At 59.2% G+C, this 19,720-nt stretch overlaps 1 protein-coding gene across 1 annotated transcript; it reads right to left on the bottom strand.

Moving 5' to 3' along the window:
* Positions 1-689: 689 nt before the first annotated feature.
* Positions 690-17,879, bottom strand: LAMC3 (laminin subunit gamma 3). The gene is made up of 28 exons (XM_041406798.1): positions 17,507-17,879; positions 13,426-13,730; positions 13,029-13,159; positions 12,026-12,192; positions 11,465-11,653; positions 11,177-11,294; positions 10,998-11,096; positions 10,653-10,789; positions 9,147-9,263; positions 8,641-8,836; positions 8,333-8,445; positions 7,866-8,084; positions 6,270-6,458; positions 5,942-6,187; positions 5,489-5,642; positions 5,244-5,386; positions 4,984-5,162; positions 4,760-4,898; positions 4,142-4,347; positions 3,777-3,853; positions 3,529-3,663; positions 3,102-3,246; positions 2,825-2,986; positions 2,487-2,589; positions 2,192-2,391; positions 1,915-2,061; positions 1,617-1,716; positions 690-995 (listed from the first exon to the last, which is right to left on the bottom strand). The coding sequence occupies exons 1-28, from the start codon at positions 17,877-17,879 to the stop codon at positions 751-753; spliced, it is 4,734 nt and encodes a 1,577-aa protein (XP_041262732.1). The 3' UTR covers positions 690-750.
* Positions 17,880-19,720: the final 1,841 nt, after the last annotated feature.

The raw sequence follows: 19,720 nt of genomic DNA, 5'->3' as shown, positions 1-19,720 counted from the left end.
AGCTGGCTATGGCCTTGTCTTACCCTGGAGCAAGGGAACAGCAAGACTTGAGCTCCTCTCATATTGGAGCAGGCTGAGGATGTCCCAGCTGCCTTCCAGGAGCTGGATGAGGATCCATCTTTGCTTTGTTTCTGCTCATTAATTTAGCCCTCCCTGCTGTGAACTCCCTTCCCTTGGGAAGCAGGCAAGCTGTGTGCCCTCTGGCAAGCAGCTCTCTGCCTGGCTTCACCAGAATTCCTCTCTGCACCTCTGTGACCACAGCCCATGAGCATGACACTGCAGGGTGCTGTGCAGCAGGACCAGATTCCAGCACGTGTGAGAGCCTCTCTCTTCTCCTGGGGCAGGAGGGAGTGCCGGGCAGTACAGCTTGGGTACATTGCATACTTGGTAAGCTGTTCCTGCCGGCTGTGCTGCGATGGGAAAGGAGGGATGGAGGAGGTCTGTGAGGATTCTTTGTTCACTCTGCAGTGAGAGACCAACCCTGGAACGGCTCCATATCCTGCACAGAAACATCAGTGCCCCTGGTAGGTGGGTGTCCCCCATCCCAAGGACAGAGGTGGTGACTGGAGTCATGCTGCAGAGTGCTTGAGACATGGAGCCTGAACGGGTGTGGAGAAGGACCTGGGGTGTGATACTGTACAGAGGGCAGTGCAAGGAGCAGTGGGAGGGATTGATGCTGGTGAATGCAGTGTCCTTCCCTCTGCCAGTCCCTGTGTAGGGTGGGCACAGAGGACATGTGGCAGCAGCCTGTCACTTTGCGCAGCTCTCAGGGAGGTTCCGCAAAATGTCCTCCAAGTTCTGCTTGTCAGCCCGGATCTCAGCCAAGTCGTTCTCAAATGCTTGGATCTTCTCCTGCTGCCGTGCTGCCTCCTGCTGCAGCTGGCTGAGCTGGCTGGCCAGGGGACCCGGCGAGGCCAGGCGCAGCCACAGCTGCTCCAGCTGCAGCCTCCCCGCGCTCAGCACTGCGTCCACCTCCTTGTCCTGCTCCAGGTTACCTGGGCAAGGAGAGACAGGACAAGGATGAGAGCAGAGAGGTGGACAGATGTTCTGGATGTACTTCATAGTACCACAAAAACTATAGGGAGTGGGAGCAGCAGGGCATGGAGGCTTTGCAGCTTCTCACTGATCACAGATAAGCAAACAGAATGGTGGCTCCAGGCAGGGTCTGGGCACTTCTCACTCTTACAAATAGGTCATTTTGCAAAATTTCTTGAATGCAAGAGTCCTGGAATGCTCAGAAATATACACATGTGATAAAAACAGGAGGAGCTGGAGCAAGACCAAGCAGCAACAAGGAGCAAACCCAGTCTAGCACAGCCCTCAGTTCTAAAGGGACCTTGCCAGCCTTTCATCCCCTGAGGATCCCAACGGAGATCAGTGTACCCAGAGCAGACATGAGCACACACATGAGCAAACCCCAGTTCATTCTTCATGAGGTTTTCCTCAAGACAGGAGCCTTAAAGAAGTTTGCTGAGACCACGGATGATCTCAGCCAAAGAGCATCCAGCTCGGCCTGGATGGCCATCAAGCAGGAGTCCCAGTAAGCAGGAGAGCCCTGGCCCCCGAGAGCCCAGCCCTCTCCCTGGAACCTGCACCCCATTTCCCCCAGGTCTCACCTAGGCTGTTCAGCAGGTTGTTCAGGATCTCAATGTCCGACATGAGTGAGCCCCGGGCTTCCTGGAGACTTTTTGCCATCTCACTCACCTCTGACCCCACCTTCCAACAGACACAGACACCCAGGTCAGGGACACCAGTGACCCTTGGCTGGATGGTAGAGGAGATCCCAGGAACATCCCCAAGGTGTTGTCCCTACAGTGGCACTCCCAAATTGAGTTGGTCCCTATGCTTTGGGTTGTGGTCAAAGCCGCTGCCATGCTCTGGAGGACACAACCTGCCTGAGGGAACCCAGCTGACCTGCTGTGCTTCCTCCAGGTCTCCCCTGAGCTTCTCTGCCATGTGCTCCTGCCGGGAGAGCTCCCACTGGGTCTCATTGGCACGCGTGGCAAGCTGGCTGGCGTGTTTGAGGGCCTGTTTGCTCTCCTGCAGCACAGCCCGTGCCCTCTGCAAAGGGACAGAGATGGGAACAGTCACCTGGGGACACACAGCCCTGCCTGCAGCAGCCTGGGTCTGTAGGTGATGGCTGCCAGCCTGGCCATGCCCAGCAGCTCCACCCCAATCCCTCAGCTCCGACCTTGGCACTCTCCTTAGAGACTTGCTCAGCCTCCCCTGCTGTCCTCTGGGCTGTGGTGGAGATGGACAGGGAGTTTCCCAGTGTCTTCTCTGCCTGTTTAATCTTCCTCTGAGCATCCACCATCACTCTGTCCCGAACAGTGGCCATCCTCCTCCTCAGGGCAGCCTGACTCTTCCGATGCCCCAGCACCTTCTTCATGCCTATGGGAGCAACCATCACCAAACTGTCCACTTCTCCCCTTCTCACCTGGTGAGAGTCAGGTGTGGCTGGAGATGCTCTGACTGGTGCCTCTTACCTTCCAAACTGGCCAGGAGGGACTCAGCCTCGGAGAGCACAGCTTTTCCTCGGGAGACAGCCATGGTGGCCATGTCACGGGCAGAGCCAGCCTGGTCCTGCAGCTGGGAGAGGAGAGAGGAGCAATGAGGCTGGGGAGTGGGTGAAGAGCTGCACCCAGCTGGGAAATGTGGGATTCAGCCTACTCCCTTTTGGCAGGCAAGCTCCTAGGGACATCTGGGGACCCAAGGGAAGATGTCTCCCAAAACATCCTCTCCCAGCTCCCTGGCTGCAGGCATGATCCCTCCAGCTGTTGGAGCAGCAGGGATGGGGGTCCCCATTCCTGTGAGCAGCATTTACCTGCTTGAAGGCACGAGTCCTTTGCAGCTCCAGGTGCAATCCAGCTGCCAGTGTGCGGGATGCCTCCACAGCCTGCTGAGCCAATGGCTCCTGGGCGGCTGCTGCCTGCTCCAGTTCTGCCAGCTCCCGTGCCAGGTCTCCAACCTGCCTTGGCAGCACCTGCTGCAGGTTCAGGAGTGCCAAAGGCTCCATGAGATCATCTCCCAGCTCAGGAGGCAGCACTGGTAAAGCAGGAGGTAGGGATGCCAGCTGGAGCTGTAGCTTGGGTGCTGCTCACCTGCCCCAGAGCAGCCACCTGCAAAAGTCTCTCAGCCAGGTCAGCATGTGCCTGTCCCACGGCTGTCAAAGCTCTCCTGGCCTCCACTGCCACCTTTGCCATGCCAGCACCCAGCTCCTCCCGTGCCCGCTGGATTTCCTCATACCTACACAGACAGGACACTGCTGTCAGCTGGGGCCCTCTGGTCCCTTGAAGGATGAAGAGGACAACTTGGCCCTGGATGTGGATGTAGCAGGAAGTTCTGGGGGCTTTTCCTGAACCCCCCAGCACACAGCACCCTGTCCCTCTGCTTCACAGCACTGTGGTGCAATGAGTTTGAAGGTGCTCAGCATGTGCCTGTGGGGCAGGTGCCAAATCCCTGTGACTGAGCCCTGTAACAAGGACCTGGCCAGAGGAAAGGGGCTCGGGTGCCCTGCCAGCCCCTCACCCGGCCTCCAGCTCATTCTGCATGTCCTGTGTGGTGTTCCTCTCCAGCAGCTTCTGCAGGAGCTCAGAGCTGGCGTTGGAGGCACGCAGTGCTCTCCTGACCACGGCCTCCACCTGTGCCATGGAGTCCTTGTGGCTGCAGGGACAAGGACACCCAGACAGAGGAGATCAGGGTTGGCCTCCTGGCAAAGGAGTGCCCCCTGCACCCCCAGCTGGGCTGACAGCTTCTGCTGCCTGTTCAACTCCTACCTCTTGGACAGAGCCTGAGCCTCCAGTGCCCAGTGGCTCCAGTTTGTGGGCTGCTGTGGGATTTCCTGAGGAATTTCCTTGGAATGCAAACAGCAGCATTGAGACCCTGGCAGGGAGCAGGCATCTCTGGACCCTGCCAGCCCAGCACCACCAAGAACCTCCCCTTTATTAGAGGACTAGAGCAAGCAAAATATCTCCTCTTGACTCAGCTGCAAGGAGGGCTATACCCACATGGACCCCAGGCTTTCCCACTCACCCACTCTGCTGGTCACATCCCACCCCAGCAGTCCTGGGAAGCACATCCCAGTGCCCCCCAGGATTGCCACCACCCTCCTCAGGAGCCCAGGGCCACTGAGAGCCCCCACCGTGGTAGCCAGGGTGTCTGCAGCATGCAGGATCTCCTGCTGAGCCGACTGCAGCACGCCCCCAATCTCCGAGAGCAAGGTGCAGGTCTTGGGGGGTCCATGCTCAGAGCATCTGGTGGCTCGGCTGGCGTTGGTGAGACGGCCTTGTGCAGTGTTCAGTGCCCCTGCCAGCTGAGCCACCTGTACCAAGAGGGTGGCCCAGGCACCTGTGGGCAGCACAAGCATTTTGTTGCCCATTGGCGTTGCTCGGGGCTCCCTGCTTCCCTGTGGAGCTGTCCCATGCTCCATCCCCTGCCTAACACCTACTAATTAAAGGGGAATATAGTCCCTCTGGTGCTCAGGAGGGACCCAGGAATTCAGAGCCCAAAGGGTACCCACGTGTTGGTACTCAACCCCCAGTAATGCCCATCACTGCCTGCTCCAAGACCTCAGTGGTGTGAGCATCCCTGCAGTGCTCTGTCCTCCCAAAAAGGCATGTCCCCTCTACTGCCCTCCCCCCTAGTCACACCACACTGAGGCCAGCGCCCACCTGGGACCTCCTTGCACCCACCCAGCGTGTCACAGCGCCCTGAGGGAGCAGAGGGTGAAATAGGTGGAAGGAAGGAGAGTCCCCTGTACCTCTCAGGAGGTGTGAGCTGGGCAGCCCATCTCCACGGGGTGCATCTCTCAGCATGGCAGTCTGGCCCGGATGGGCATCACAGCCTGGCTTCTGCAGCCATTCCTCCATCTCCTGCAGCCTGGCCTTCAGGCGCTCAGCCTGGCAGGACAGGGGGGACACGGGGGGACAGTGAGGCACTGCAGGGTGGGGTGCTGTGCCTGCCTCAGCAGTGTGCAGGCTGTACCTCATCCTTCACCAGCCCGTAGCAGGCAGGACACTGCTGGCAGCGGGAGCTCAGTGGCTCAAGGAAGAAGTTGGCCTGGCAGCGGTCACACTTGTAGCCCACGAAGCCAGGGTGGCAGAGGCAGGTGCTGTTCTCGTGGCACTGCGGGGTGATGGAGCCCAGCAGGGAGCAGTTGCAGGCTGCAATGGTGGCAGAAAGGCATCACACTGTGGCTGCCAGCCCTGCTTTAGGGACACAGGTGCAGTGCCCATTCCCGTTACCTCGGCAGCCCCTGGCAGAGAAGCCGAAGAAGCCGTGCTGGCATCGATCACATTTCTTCCCTGTGACACCTGGTTGGCAGGAGCACTGTCCTGTCAGCATGTGGCACCCGCTCTCCCGTGACCCTGTTGGGTGGCACTCACAGCTGGCATGAGAAGTGGAGGGTCATGAGCAGGCAATCAATGCAGAGAGCAGAGCTGAGAAAACGGAGCCACTCCCTGGCAGCCCCGTGCCATGCCCCACATACCTCTTGCACCCCACGGTGGGCTCCAGGCCGTAGTAGCCGGGCTGGCACTGCCCACAGGCTCTGCCTGTCACGTGTGGGAGGCAGTGGCACTGGCCCGTGCCAGGATCACAGCCCTCCAGCCTCGGGTCTGAGCCACTGGGGTTGCAATCACAAGCTGTGGGAGACAAAATAACCCTTAAATCCCAGCATGGGGCTGGTGGATGGGACAGCAGGAATGGTGCACTGGGGCGTGTGGAGCCACGTTCCCACATCAGCCAGGGCTCCAAAGAGCCCCTGCAGGCCAGAGTATCTGAGGAAGGATGGCAGTGGTGCAAGAGGGCAAAGGGGAACACGTGGGGGTAACCTGGACCATCCATCAGCCCCTAAACCTGCTGGGCATCCCCTTCCACCCTCTGCCTTCACTGCTGGGAGGATTTTGGCTGCAAGTGAGCTGTGCCCGGGGGCTGTACGTACGAGCACACTTCCCAGCAGGGCTGGGAGCCAGCGCATCCCCGTAGAAGCCCGGCTGACAGCTCTCGCAGTGGTCACCCATTGTGTTGTAGAGGCAGCGCAGGCATCGGCCGGACACGGGGTCACAGTTCCCCACGGCGTTGGGATCCACGTTCCCGTGGCACTGGCAGGGCTCACAGGGATGCACGGCACCTCTCTGACCCAGGGGGTCCCCGAAAAACCCGTCATCACAGAGCTCACAGCGTTTTCCTGGCGAAGGTGGAAAGGTGGGGAGGATCCAGCCGTGCCCACGCTGCCCACAGCCCCTGTGCCCACCCAGCCCCAGCCTCACCTCTCTGCCCCGGGGGGCAGTGGGTGCAAACCACCTCCCCACTGCTGGGCACCTCGGTGCAGGGCGAGCGGCCGGGGCAGGGGCAGGGCTTGCAGTCATCAGAGCGCCCTAGGAAGGGGTTGCCGTAAAAGCCGGGGCTGCAGCGCTCGCAGGAGGGACCCTCTGTGTTGTGCAAGCACTGGCACTGCCCTGCGGGGAGGAAAACGGAGCTGAGGGTCCGCGAAAACCCAACCCCGAATAACAGCAGGGACTCCGGGAGGGATGGAGAGCCCAGCGCTGAGCGTGGCGAGAGGGATGCGCAGCTCCAAGCGAGGGGTTGCACATCTCCAACCAGTACTCGGGATATTTTCCCTCCTTGCCCTGTCTTTGGTCGAAGGAGAACGTTTTGGAGAGGACACGGAGGCCACAGCGATGCAGGGACGAGGCAGCGCTGGCACAGACAGCACCATCAATGTGTGCGGAGGCTGCCGGCGCCTGCCGTAATCCACAACACATTTCCGAGTGTCGAGGCGCGTCCTTTCCAGCCCGCCTTGGAAAACACAAGCAGCCGGGCCGGCACCCACCGGGGAGCATCTCCTCCAGAGCGAGCCGAGCCGGTGAGTCAGCCTCCCGAAATCGGCTGTGAGGAGGAGAGGGAGGAAGAGGAGGAAGAGTGCCCAAGGAACCCCCCACCTCCAGGCAGATGCTCTGCTTCACTGGAGAGAGGAGTCGGGGGGAGGATTTCCCCCCGTGTTTTGTGGGGTCGGGTCATACCAGGAAGGCTGCGCAGGAGGGGGTGTTATTCCATTTTCCCCACATCCAGGCAGAGTCAGACGATGGAAAATAAAGAAAAAGCGGGTGGCAGGAAGAAGTGGAAAAATAAACTAAAGGAACTAAAGGAAGTGCGCAGGCTGGCAGCGCCCAGGCCGGAACATCAAAAGCCTGGCCCCATCCCTGGGGATTGTGCAGTCGGCGGCGCCAGCCCCACTCTGCGGGATGAGGGCGGGTTTGCAGAGCTGCTGCCGTGTTTTCGTGGGCAAGGCAGGGGCATTCACCGAGCACTCTGCCTCCTCCAGCCCTCTCCATCCCTGCCACACATCATTTATTGAGGAGAGCCAGCCACCGAGGGGTTGGGCTGGCAGCACAAGAGCTGGCTCCTCTGGTGTCTTTCTTCTGTGTTTTCCTGCTTTTTTCTTTGTTTCTCTGCTCAGGTTAACCTCAGTTTGCAGATTCCAGAGCTGCACGCAGTCCTGCTCCTCTCATCGGACAGTGAAGCTGTCTGTGAGACCCAGCCTAGCAAAACCCTCTCTGCTGCCCTGACCCTTGCTCCCCTACTCCTCTGAGCACCAGCACCCTTCCCTTCCTTACAAGTCATAAAGTATCATGAAAAATGCTCCTCTAATTATAAATTACCACCATTACTGCACTCCATTAATAATCTCCATCTTTGCAGTTACGAACCCTGTCCCTAGAACCACCCAAGCAATTCAACTTGCAAATTTTGGGAACCACAACCTCACCAATAGTTCCCAGCTTCCCTCAGAACAAGCAAAGGCACGGATTTGTTCCACCCACGCATGGAGCAGCAGGTGAGTGGCGGGCCCGGGGGGTGCACACCTGTGAGGGGGTGGCAGTCCCCGTGCTGGTTGCAGGTGCAGGGCACGCAGCTGACGAAGGGGCCGCCAAATGGGATCTCCCTCTTGAATCCAGGTGCGCAGGACTGGCAGAACTGCCCGGTGTATCCCATGGGACACGTGCACTCCTCCACCCAGCCCGCCCGAGTGCCTGGCCCGGGGCGAGCAGATGTGAGCTGGACCTCGCTCAGGGACAACCTGCCTGTGAGAGGGGAGAGCGGCGTGGGAATGGGATGGTGAATCCCCTGCTCTGCTCTGAAATGCTCCAGACAGGCACAGGAGACCCCAAAACACCTCCTTGAGAGCCCAGGGGTGTTCACAGAGAGGAGGCAAACCCTGCCCCAAAACACCCCCGACAATCCCTCTCATCCTTGAGAGCCTGATGCTGCATGGATGTCTACAGTCCCACCCCGGGCTGTCCCCTTGGGGACATTCAGTGGAGCCACCCACCTCTCACGGGGCCGCGGCTCACGCGGAGGCGGAGGGAGGTCAGGTTGGAGAGCAGGCGCTGGAAGCTGAAGGCCGACAGCAAAGGCTCCGCACCCTCCTCTGCCTCGTGCAGCCTGTTGGAGAGGGAGCGGAGGAGGCAGGACAGGGCCAGCCTGAGCTGGGTGCTGCAGGACAGCTCAGCTCCTGGCTGGGACCCAGGCACTGCACAGTTAAATCCCCAAGGGGGGCAAAGAGCAATAAAGGGCAGCCCAGACAAATCAGGCACTGAGCCCTAAATCCCACTTTTCCCAAAACTCTGTGATGGGCACCTGAAGGTGACAGCCCGCTTTCCATGCTGGAGCTGGCTCTTGCTGCTGGACATGGTGATCTTCATCCCCTCGCCCTCCAGCAGCAGCTGGACCTGGAGCAGGGGCACCCCGGGTTCTGTTCTTGTCCTGTTCTCCACTCCCAGCAGCAGGGACAGGAGCTGCCCGTAACTGAGGCGCTGGTTCTGCAGAAACTTCTCTGTGAGAGGAGAGAGGAGCAAAGTCTGTAGGACATGGAGGCACCAGCTCTGCCGGGACTGCCAGTGCAGTCCTATTCTCACCACCACCATCAGGAGCCCCAGTCACCCTCCTAGAGTGGTGCCAGCTCCAACCTGCCCTCCTGGGATCCTGGTCCACTGTTCCAATAACCTCCACTGTCCTCTGCTACAGAAACATGCTCAGCTCTGGAATGGAGCCCAGTGCCTCCTGCACCAGCATAACAGTGGGATGAGAGCAGCAGGGAGTCCTCATGGCAGAGCAGCCCCCCAGGAACCCAGCTCACACAATACCTGGTGCAAGAAAATCCACTGGCTCCTCTCCGTCCCACTCAGTGATGATGTCCCGGCCAACCCAGTGCAGAGGCAGGTCTGTGATGCCTGGAGCTGTGGCAGCCCAGCCCTCCAGCCCTGTGTGACAGGATACAGTGACAGGCACAGCTAAGGGAGCAGTGAGTCCCTGCCAGCACAGCACCAGCAGGGTGCTGCTTTCAGGGGCTCTGTCCCTCCTCCCAACACTCTCAATTCTTGGAAGGGGCCAGCGCTTTGTAATACCCTGCCCCACTTGGGCTCTGTGCTCTCATGCACTGGAAGGTAGCCTTAACCACTCCTCATCTATTTATTTTCTTAGATTTGGAGGAAATTATTATCTTTAAACTTTTGCCCTCCTGCCTGTGCTGCCATTCTAACATTACTGTGGGCTGGTGAGCACAGGAAGCCTGAGGAGAAATGCTGGAGAAGCCCAGAAGAGACGGGGTGTAGCTGCATTAAGTTGGTTTCCTTTAGAAACCAGTTAAACTCCCCCTCACTCTGCAGGGTTAGTTATTTCTTCCAGGCAGGACAAACACTTGGAAATCTCTCAAGTGGGCTGTGTTCTATTACCAAATTATCCCAAATTTATACTTTCACCCAGTATAAGAAAATTCCATCTGATCCCCCTCCATTGTGGACTGGGAAATGTTTTGGGGAGCTGGAATTTAGGAGGGTGCTGCGGCCACATCTCAGCTCAGAAACTGCCAAACCAGTCCCCAAAGGAGCAGCCCCAAATTGGCTATGTGGAGGACGGAAAAAAAAAAAGACTCGTTTTAAAGCCTGGCTCAGTTTCAAGGCCGTGGAAGACATTCCAGCAGCACAGCAATTGGCAGCGCGGTTTGAAGGCAATTAAGATCCACCCGTGCCTGGCGCATTCGTATCCATCTGGGAACAGGGAGGCAGAGCGGGGTGCCTGCCGTGGGTGCCCGTCCCTGCCGTGTCCCGCAGCGGGGCTGCACACGCCGGCGTGCGCGGCAGATGGCAGGGTTTCCCCAGCATCCCGCACGCGTCCAGCCCTGCCAACAGCCGGGCAAAAGCACCACCTCCCGCCCGTCCCGCCGAGCTGTCACATCCCAGCCGAGCATGGGGAGAGAAGGGAATAATTGGGGAAGTTCCCAGCAGGCACCGGACTATTATTTTTTTGCATTTCTGAGCTGATCTTTAGTGTTCCTGCAGTCCCTGGTGTGGTGCAATGTCCATGTCTGGCCCCACAGCCCTCCCTGAGCCACGCACAGCCCCAGGAGCAGGTTGGCATGGAGGGGTGGCACGGGGAGTCACGGATACCCTGTCCCCGCGGAGCTGGGGGCAGAAGCAGAGGTGTAACAGCAAAACAGGGGCAAGCCGGAGAAATCCCTCTCCACCCATCACCATCAGTTAGTTCCAAAGTGAGGTGCTCAGTCACAAAGAGGGACATTCAGCCACATCCTTCCCAAATACTTTTGGCTGAAACTGGCAGAGCAGTGCCCTCCGTTTCATCTGGGTCGTTACCTTGGCTGAAGTCGGAGCGGATGTGGGTCTCCTCGTAGCCATCTGCTGCCCTGCAGGCGCTGGAGTGGCCGTAACAAAAGCAGCTGGTGCAGCCGATGGGGTTGTGGGGCTGCAGGTTAAACCAGCCAGGCTGGCACCTGGACACGGGGAGGAAACAGGAGTATGTGGCACAGGACAGGCAGAGCTGCAGGGAACCACGGCAGTGTCTCTGTGTGGGACACTGGTGACAGCTCCTGTCAGCCCAGTCCCAGTGGTCCAGAGGAATGCAGCCCCACAGCCTTGCCACCAATTTCAAGCCTGGAAAGGGACAGTGTTCCTGTCCCCATGCCAGGGCCAGGTGCTCACCTGTTGCACAAATGCCCCTCCACCCTCTCCTTGCAGGTGCAGTGCCCCGTGTTGGGGTCGCAGGTGCCCACGCTGCCCGCGGGGTCACAGGTGCAGGGTCTGGATGGGGTGAGATGAAGGCAGGAGGTGAGCCCCGGTCCCATCCCGCTGCCCCTGCCCAGGGCCGGGTTCCTCCTCACCTGCAGCCACCTTCGCTGAGGCTGTGGTAGCCGTCCTTGCAGCGCTCACACTTCCAGCCCGTCACGTTGGCTTTGCAGACGCAGGTCCCCGAGTTGTCGCACTGGGGCTGCAGGGAACCTGCGGGGACCCCGGCCAGCCCTGAGGCTCAACCCCAGCCGGGGAGAGACCGGGGGAAATGGGGAAACCCCGAGAGAATCCGCCAAAACCATCCCTCCCAGCAAACTCTGCAGGACAGAGTTTGGGTCATCAGTAGTTTTGCAGCCGGAGCTTGGCACAGCCGCACGCACCTGCGGGGTGGCAGTGGCAGGGCTGGCAGGCTCCCTGCGGCTCCCAGCGGTAATAGTTCTGCCTGCAGCTCTCGCAGTGGGGTCCGGCCGTGTTGTCGCGGCAGTTGCGGCAGTGTCCCCCGTGCCCGCTGCGCCGGAACAGCTCCCGGTCGTAGAAACACTCCTCCGAGCGGCCGCTGCAGTTGCAAGCTGGGGGAGAGGTGGGAGGACAGGTGGGCTCCTGGAGGGCACTGGAGGTTATGGCAACCTCCTGTGGGGTCGGATGGGCCAGAGGGACCCCTGGGCTCAGCAGTGAGAGCTTCCAGAGGTGCCTCTGCCCTTGGAAGCAGAAGTGGGTGCAGTACAATGCATGGAGCAGATGGCTGCACTCGTGGGGTAAAGGGAATGGAAATACTCGGGGTGCTGCAGTGAAGGGGAGCCCCGGGGTACAAATCCTCCCTCCCTCCCAAAATGGAGCAGGTGTAGGAAGGGCAGGAGGTGCCAGATGAGCTGATGCAGCACCAGCACAGCCCATCAAGGCCAGCCAGCGCTGTGGCCACAGAGTCACCCAGGGATACTCACGGAGGCACTCGTTGGCAGCCTCGGCCGTGCCGCGTGCCCAGGGCCGGTCCTGGTAGAAGGGCTGGCAGCGCTCGCAGTCGGTGCCAGCCGTGTGGTGCTGGCACACACAGACCAGCTGCCCGGCCTCGTCCGGCGCGCACTCACTGGCGTGGCCATGGCATTTGCACCTGCGGTGAGACCCACCAGGGCAGCGGTGTGGGCAGAAGCAGCAGCAGTGAGACGGTGCCCAGGCTGTGCAGTGTGTGACCCTGCTACTGGGCTGGCTGTGGGGTGAGAGCAGCTCGGGCTGTGCTGGCCTTGAGGCCACCCGTCGTGTCCCCGAGGCTCTCCCAGCCTGGCCAGTCGGGAGGTCACACGCCGAGGGTGGCCCGTGCTAGCCAGCTGCAGCTGCTGACCCCGGAGGTGGGACAACAGCTACAGGTCTGCCTGGGGCAGACAACGCTCTCAGGGATGGGAAAATTTTCCACTTCTCCCAGCTGGGGAAGGGAATGTGCAGCACAGCCCAGAGGCAGCACCAAGTGGGTGCCACCTGCATCTCTATCCCACATCTGCTGCCCTTTCCTGCTTGCAACTGGTGCAGCTTCTCTGCCTGTGGCCATGCTGACTCCAAGCTCCTCCAGCAGCCTCTGCAGCTTCAGGTCATCTTTCCACTAGAACCCCATGGCTCCCCTTTTGCAGTGCCCAGGAACCAGCAGGGTCACAGGAGGAACAACACAAGCCCCAGTGTCATTAAAAGCCATTGGGCTGGGAGAGAACAAAGCAAATACAGCTGGTGGCACATGGAGCGGGACAGTGGGCAAAAGACAATCTTTCTGCAAAGCTGGGAGGTCTCCAAATTTAATCACCCATCTCTGCACTTCCAGCTCCAGCTTACACATGGAAGAAGCAACATCTGAGCAGTTTGCCCCAAAATCCCAATTCAGACAAGACTGAGGTGGGGAGCAGCTGCCCCAGTCCCACAGCCCCAAGAAGATTCCCATACTTCTGCCTGGCTGCCCCTCACCTGCCACCAACGGAGAAGTCAGATATGGCATAGTAGTACGACTGCAACACCTTGGGGTCCTTGAAGATGTCGTCCCCAAATGTGTTGAGCCGGTTCAAGGAGATGAGCAGGTCAGTGACTGTCACCCACTCCTGCAGGGGACATGGGGAAGCCACTTGGTGGAGAGGTCTGGGCCACCAGCTCCCCCCCAACTGGGACACATCCTGCAGCTTTTCAAGCAGGGATGCATCTCATAGGAGACAGACCCACCCTGCTGTGACCCTCTGCCAGCCACCCAGTGGGCACCACAGCCTGGATTATCCCAACAGCATCACCAGCACTTTTACCCCAGCTGGGTGCAATAATGCCCTTGATCCCAAGGCTCCATGCACCACGCCCCCTCCCATCCTGGTGGCACCTGCAGCGCGGGACTTCCATCAAAATTGTAGGCGCTGGGCCGTCCCTCCAGGGTGGAGAAGGCCACGTTGCCCCCGCTGAGGGGGGAGATGTCGCTGAACTCGTCGCTGCAGAAGGCCACCTGCTCGTCCTCGCCCGGCCGCTGGTACTGCCGTGGCTGCTTCCCGTAGGTCTTCTGGCAGGACGCGCTGTAGAACTGGAAGGGCACCCAGGGCCCCCCGGCACGGCTGCGCTTGTAGATGGCGAAGCTCTCGGGGCGGCTGGTGTGGAACTTCAGCCGCACGTAGGTGATCTCGTAGGCTTTGCCTGGGGATGGACACGCCATGCTGCGACCCTCTGCCGGCCACCCGATGGGCACCGCAGCCTGGGTTATCCCAACAGCATCCTGCAGCACCCACCACAGCCAAAAATGGACAAATCGCCACCCCTACCCAGCTGCCCTCAACCAGCTCCTCCTTGGTGCAGCCCAAACCCTGTCCAGATCCAAGCTGGCTCTCGCCCCAGTGCAGGGCCCACCCCTTGTGTGGTGCACTGGGTGGGTTGCATGGGGAAAGAGCAGTTGCAAATCCAGGCTCTATCCAGCAGCTGTGGGGGAGAGTTAGGCCTACAGCACTGAAAGCATCCCCAGGATGGTGGAGCTTCAGGGATGGAGAGTTGGAAAAGGTCAAGGCCAATCCCTTCCCAGGGAGTTGCGTGCCAGGACCTGGCATCGCTTCCATCTTTGCTGGGATGAACACAAAGAGAAGCCACCAATCCTTGGGGTGTCCGGCGAGCTCTGAAAGAGCTTGAAAGGATTAGCAGAAAGGAAAAGAGAAAACACCAAAGTGAACATCAGACCCACTTAATTGCCAGAGATGAAGGACCAGCTCAAAGCCCGAATTGCTCCATAACAGCACCACTCCTGACAGCACAAAACAATTAGCTGCAAGGTTTTGGCTTTATTTGAAAAGATAATGAGTTGGGAATGTTAGAGGGGTTATTCCGGGACTAGGAAAACAAGCCTTTAATTGGGCCCATATGAATACTGTCGCGTATGTGCTGCGACTTTGCTGCGGGGGAGCCGAGGCAGCCGGCTACCAGCGCTGGGAAAAGCAGCTGCATCCCATCAGGGATGCAGGAAGCGCCCGGCAGCGCCTGGAGAGGGGGACAGACCCACTCCCAGCCCACCCGGAGGTGACGAGGGCCAAGAAGGGGCTGCAGAGGGGCTGTCCCACCCTTGCCTTGTGCCTCTCCCCTCCCTCTGGGACTGCTCCGGGCTGGTGACAGCGGGGGTGCCCCTGTCCTGCACCCGGTGCAGGGCGGACGCCTGGCAGGCGCCGGTTCCCAGACAGCGTGGTCCCAAGGGGGTTGTCTACCAAAACAGCGAGGTCGGGGCCGTCACCTCCCGGGGCAGTTTCCTCTGGGAGAGGAAGGGAAGGCAGGGCTGTGTCAATAAACTGCCCCAAGTGGCCCCGTGCGAGGGGAGGGGACGGCCACGCTGGGAGAGCCCCATTTTGGTGCCTCCAGCTGGGATGGAGCAGATTCACTTTTCTGAGGAATTTTCGTGAGAGGAGAGATTTGGCTGATTAAAAAGCCTGTCTGAGAATTTTCATGTGCTTTTCCCAGACAGGCTTTTTAATCAGCCTATTTCTCCTAAGGAAAAAACCAAAGATCCAGAAAATAGACCAGGCTGATTGTCTCCTCTTTACTGCTCAGGTGTGACATGTCCCAAAGCCAGATGTGCTGCTGGACAGTGATGCTGGGAAGGGTGCACAGGCAGCACCAGGACCCCTGGGTGCTCTCCCAGCTGTGCTGTCACCTGAACAAAATACGCACCTGCCTTTCCCTGAACTCAAACTGCAGCTTGTACTGCTCTGGGGCTCCAAGAAGAGAATTCTGGAGAGGAGGAAAGGAGCATGTGGGACAGTCACATCACCTACGTGTCCTGTCATCTCAAGTCCCACAGGAAAATCAAGAGTCACAGACACAGATAGTGCCTGATCTAGACAGAGAGGAGGAAAGGAGCATGTGGGACAGTCACATCACCTACGTGTCCTGTCATTTCAAGTCCCACAGGAAAATCAGAGTCACAGACACAGCTAGTGCCTGATCTAGACACTCCAAAGAGAGCCATTGGCATTCAGATTGCTTCCTGAGGAGCCCTGGTGTCTGTTGCCTTTGCAAGCCACGGATATTTTGGGATCCTTCCTGACGTCTGACAGGGCAAATACAAGAGCTGTGGACACTTGGGATGATCGACCAGCTGCGAGCCCACTGCACCATAACAGCATGGCTGGAACCTCACGGAGAGAGGAGATTTAAAGGAGCATAATCTAATTAACGCCAATCAACAACAGGCAGGTAAACACGGGTCTTGTCCAAGTCATCCCATGTCTTATTTAATAAGCTCCCCAGGCAACCACGCTGGAGAACTTACAAGAGGTGTGACTGAGCAAGACAGGCAGGCTGAGGGGACACACTACATGGGATGAAACACCCAATTACTTGGTGGAGCTCAGGAGCAAGGACTCAGCCCAGGCTGCATTCCAGGGACTGCAGTTGGGCTTTTCCCGCTTAACCCAAGTGAAAGCATTAAGGCTGCAATAAAATCATTTGGGGCTGGGACAAGAACAGGGCCTGGCAACTGTGGGAAAGGTCAGACAATGATGTGCCAAGCACCAATAGGGTATTTTTTAGCATGGCAAGGAAAAGGAGGATGCAGGAAGAAGGGTACAATGGCAGAGATACTCCAGCTTATGAAGGGCTATAGGGACGGGCTGGAAGATGAGCTTGGTTCAGTGCTTTAGCCTTGGCTGTGTTAACAGACAGACACAGCAGGGCAGTCACAGGGACTGGACTCCACTGGAACCCCAGTGTGGGGTCCAAGAAGGACCACAGAGGAGCCAGGGAAGAGCTGGAAGAAGGACAGAGGAGGGGAAAGAAGCCCCGGGGCTTGCAGAGCCCGCACATGTCGCTGTGCTGAGCTGGGACTGGTGGCCACAAAGTCGCCCAGCGGCAGCTGGCTCAGCCACACAGGCTGCACTCGGGTGGTCTGTGCCCCGGGTCACCCACGAACGGATTCGGGACAATCTGACAGCCTGCGTTAGGTGGACAAGAGGCCGGGAAATGCCCCCTGTCAGGGCTGGCAGGAGCAGGGAGTGAGGATGGCAGGCTCACCGTGCCCGGCGGGGAGCCCGGCCCCAGCCCGGGGACAGCACCAGATGTCCAGGTCCCGCAGGGGGCTGGGAAAGCAGCGACCTCCACCCAGCCGGGCAGCTCCCTCACTGCCGGGGCAGGCACGGACCCTCCACCGCCACCCCGAGCGCGCTGGGTCCCACCAGCAGCGCTCAGTGCCACATCGACACCCAGCTGTGCCCTCAGCAGCTCCAGCCGCAGCCCCTCCACTACCCGCCTTCGGCATGCAGATGGCAGGAGACTGCAGAGAATGAAGATTTTACAGCGCTGGCCAGCGGCCAGGAGAGTTTAGATGGCAGGAAAATGTTATAAAACCTTTTTAAAATGCCAGGCATGCCCCTTGGGTTTAGGTACCCTCCCGGTGGGCGGCTTGCGCGGTATTTAAAACACAGAGGGTCGGATGCCAGCTGGGGAAACCTACTGGGATTGCACGGTGTGTCTGGAGCTCGGCACCCTGAGCCATACCAGGCACCCTGAGCAACGCACGGGGGAGAAACAGGAGGGGCTTGGCACCCATGGCAGTCACCCTCCCCGGGCAAGGCTCTCCCAGGGTAGGAACCATCTGCCTCCTGCTCCGCAGGCTTCCATAATCAGAGAAAAAAAGCAGCCTGGGGTGAAGGGGGGAGCAGGCACTCTGGGCATGGCTGGCTGGGAAGCAGCACAGACAGGCACAGCTCCTGGCATCCTGGGGCTCGGCTGATGGACAGGGGAGACTCCCCGAGTCCTTTCAGTGCTTTGCAGAGTGCAGCTCCCTCCACACACCCCCTAAAAAGCCCTAGGGAGGGTGCTGTCCTTAATCCAGCATTGGCAGCAAGAGCTGCAGGGTGCAGGAGCACCCACCCCCATCTCTGCACCCCGATCTCGACGCAGCCTCCACCGACACGGCCCGGGCTCCTGCTGGCACTTACCCAGGCGCAGGGTGATGTTGACGGAGTTGGGGTACTGGATGCCAAAGGCCATGGACTGGCTCTGCCACCAGGTGCTCTCCTCCTGGCTGTGGAAGTCGGTGAGGAAGGAGGCGTTGTGGTGGCGCCGGGGGTCGCTGGCGTCGCAGCGGTGGCACAGGGCGCTGGCGTGCTGGGTGCCCATGTGCAGGCAATAGTCCTCCGGGGGTGACCCGCACGTGTTGGTGGCCTGGACGGCCCGGCCGAAGGCGGCGTTCTCGAAGACGGGCATGCAGCGGCGGGGCTGTCCCCGAGGGTCCCAGCAGGGGGACGAGCCCCCCGCCCCCAGCCCCAGCCCCAGCAGGGCCAGCAGGCAGAGCCCGGGAGGCCGTGCCATGCCGCGCCTCTCCCGGCCGGACTCTGAGCCTCCTCTGGATGGCAGGGCGGCAGCAGGCGGGACGGGATGGGATGGGACGGGGTGGGATGGGATGGGATGGGATGGGACGGGTCCCCCTACCCGGCACCTCCTCTCGCTCCGAGGTCCATCTTGTGGAAGCTGCTGGGAATGTCGAAATATTCGTGTGTGAGGCAGAGATGTGGAGTTTGGAATCCCTGCAGGACATCCTAGTCCCCAGACAAAGGGGATGGGACCATCCAGTGCTCCATCCCCAAAACAATTCCATTGCTTTGTGGATTGGGGATTTGCGTCTTCAGCTGTGTGGGCATAGCTGAGCTCCTCCATTTCTCAGCCCTGGGAATGAGTTTGTGGTGCCTCACATGAGGCTTTTTCCTTCAATTGGTAGGGGTCACCATTATTCTTGCAGCCCCAAAATCGAGAGGAGAATAGGAAAAGGCTTTGAAAGAGATTCAGCACCTTCTTCACCCCACACCAATTTATGGGGGGCATCGACTGCTTTCCCGCTTACACCAGCCTGCCTGGGTCTGTGACACCCCAACTCCTCCACACCAGCACCCTCGAGTGGGGGGTCCCATCCCTGCCTGTTGCCCTAAGCCAGCCCAGTCCTCCGGACCCAAGTCAGGGCACCTTCCTGTGGAGGCATCTCCATGGGGTGGCAAAACCAGATCATCACCAGACCTCATTAGCAGCTCTCAGCTAATGCTAATTATAGTCTGTGCCAAGGGAATCCCTCTGGCGACCATGGCACCCTCCAGATCTGACCCGTGACAGCAAACAGGGAGAGAGGCAGCCTGGCACGGTGCCATGCCCCTGGGCAAACCCTGACCCACACCCCACGGGGCTGCATTTGCAAAAGTGGGATGCACAGGGGATCTCTGCCTCTGACCCCCACACCACTTCTTTGAGCTGCCCACAGGGCCTCTGGAAACTTAGTACTCATTTATAATTTAAGCTCCCTTCCTCCCCTTCCCTTCTACTCTTATTTATTTTATTCTCCTTCCCCTACACACTGCAGGAGAAAGCACCAGAGGGGAGCTGTGAATCAGAGTCCTGGGCAGCGGCTCCCGCAGCAGCGCCGTTTCAAAGCCCCATTATCATATATTGACCCAGGCTCTGACAGCCAGAGCCAGCTCCTCTGGGAAGGCTGAATTTCCCAGCATCCAGGAGCTGTGCAGCAGCTGCCTGGGAGTGGGCGGCCAGTGGGAAACCCACTGTCAACCTCCGGGGAGAAGGAGAAAGGTTTGCAGCTCAGTAATTGCCCTGCGCGTTTCCACCACCAGTTTTGATGGGATTTGTATCCTGCAGAGATGAGGTTTTCCAGGTGTTTTGCTTTTCCCGTGGTGCTGAGGTTGTAAGCTCAGGACAGGAGATAGAATCATAAAATACTCTGAGTTGGAAGAGACCCAAAAGGATCATTGAGCCCAACTCTTAAGTGAATGACCCACATGGGGACTGAAGCCAGGACCTTGGCACTATTAGCACCGTGCTCTAACCAAATCTTTTGTGCCAAGGGTTTGCCTCCTTCTCCTTGGGATGCAACACACATACCTGAGAGGGTTTGCCTGCCCCTGTTACAGAGGGGTCCATGTTAAAGAGTGATGGCACCACACAACCGGGGCTTGGGATGCTGATGAGTATCCCAATGTCACCAGTCTCCTCCTCCCACTGGGCGTGGGGGGATGGCCCACAGGACCAGAGCTCGGTGGGAACTGGGGTGACACTGCTGTGCTCAGCAGTGGGGGTGCTGCAGCTGGGGTGGGAACTGCACATTCCCAGATGGATTCAGCTGTACCCCAGACTGGACAAGCCCTCACCACATT

Source organism: Onychostruthus taczanowskii, unplaced genomic scaffold (assembly GCF_017590055.1).
Source record: "Onychostruthus taczanowskii isolate IOZ18803 unplaced genomic scaffold, ASM1759005v1 scaffold25, whole genome shotgun sequence".
In the NCBI taxonomy this organism is placed as follows: Eukaryota; Metazoa; Chordata; class Aves; order Passeriformes; family Passeridae; genus Onychostruthus; species Onychostruthus taczanowskii.
This window is presented reverse-complemented; position numbering and strand designations above follow the sequence as displayed.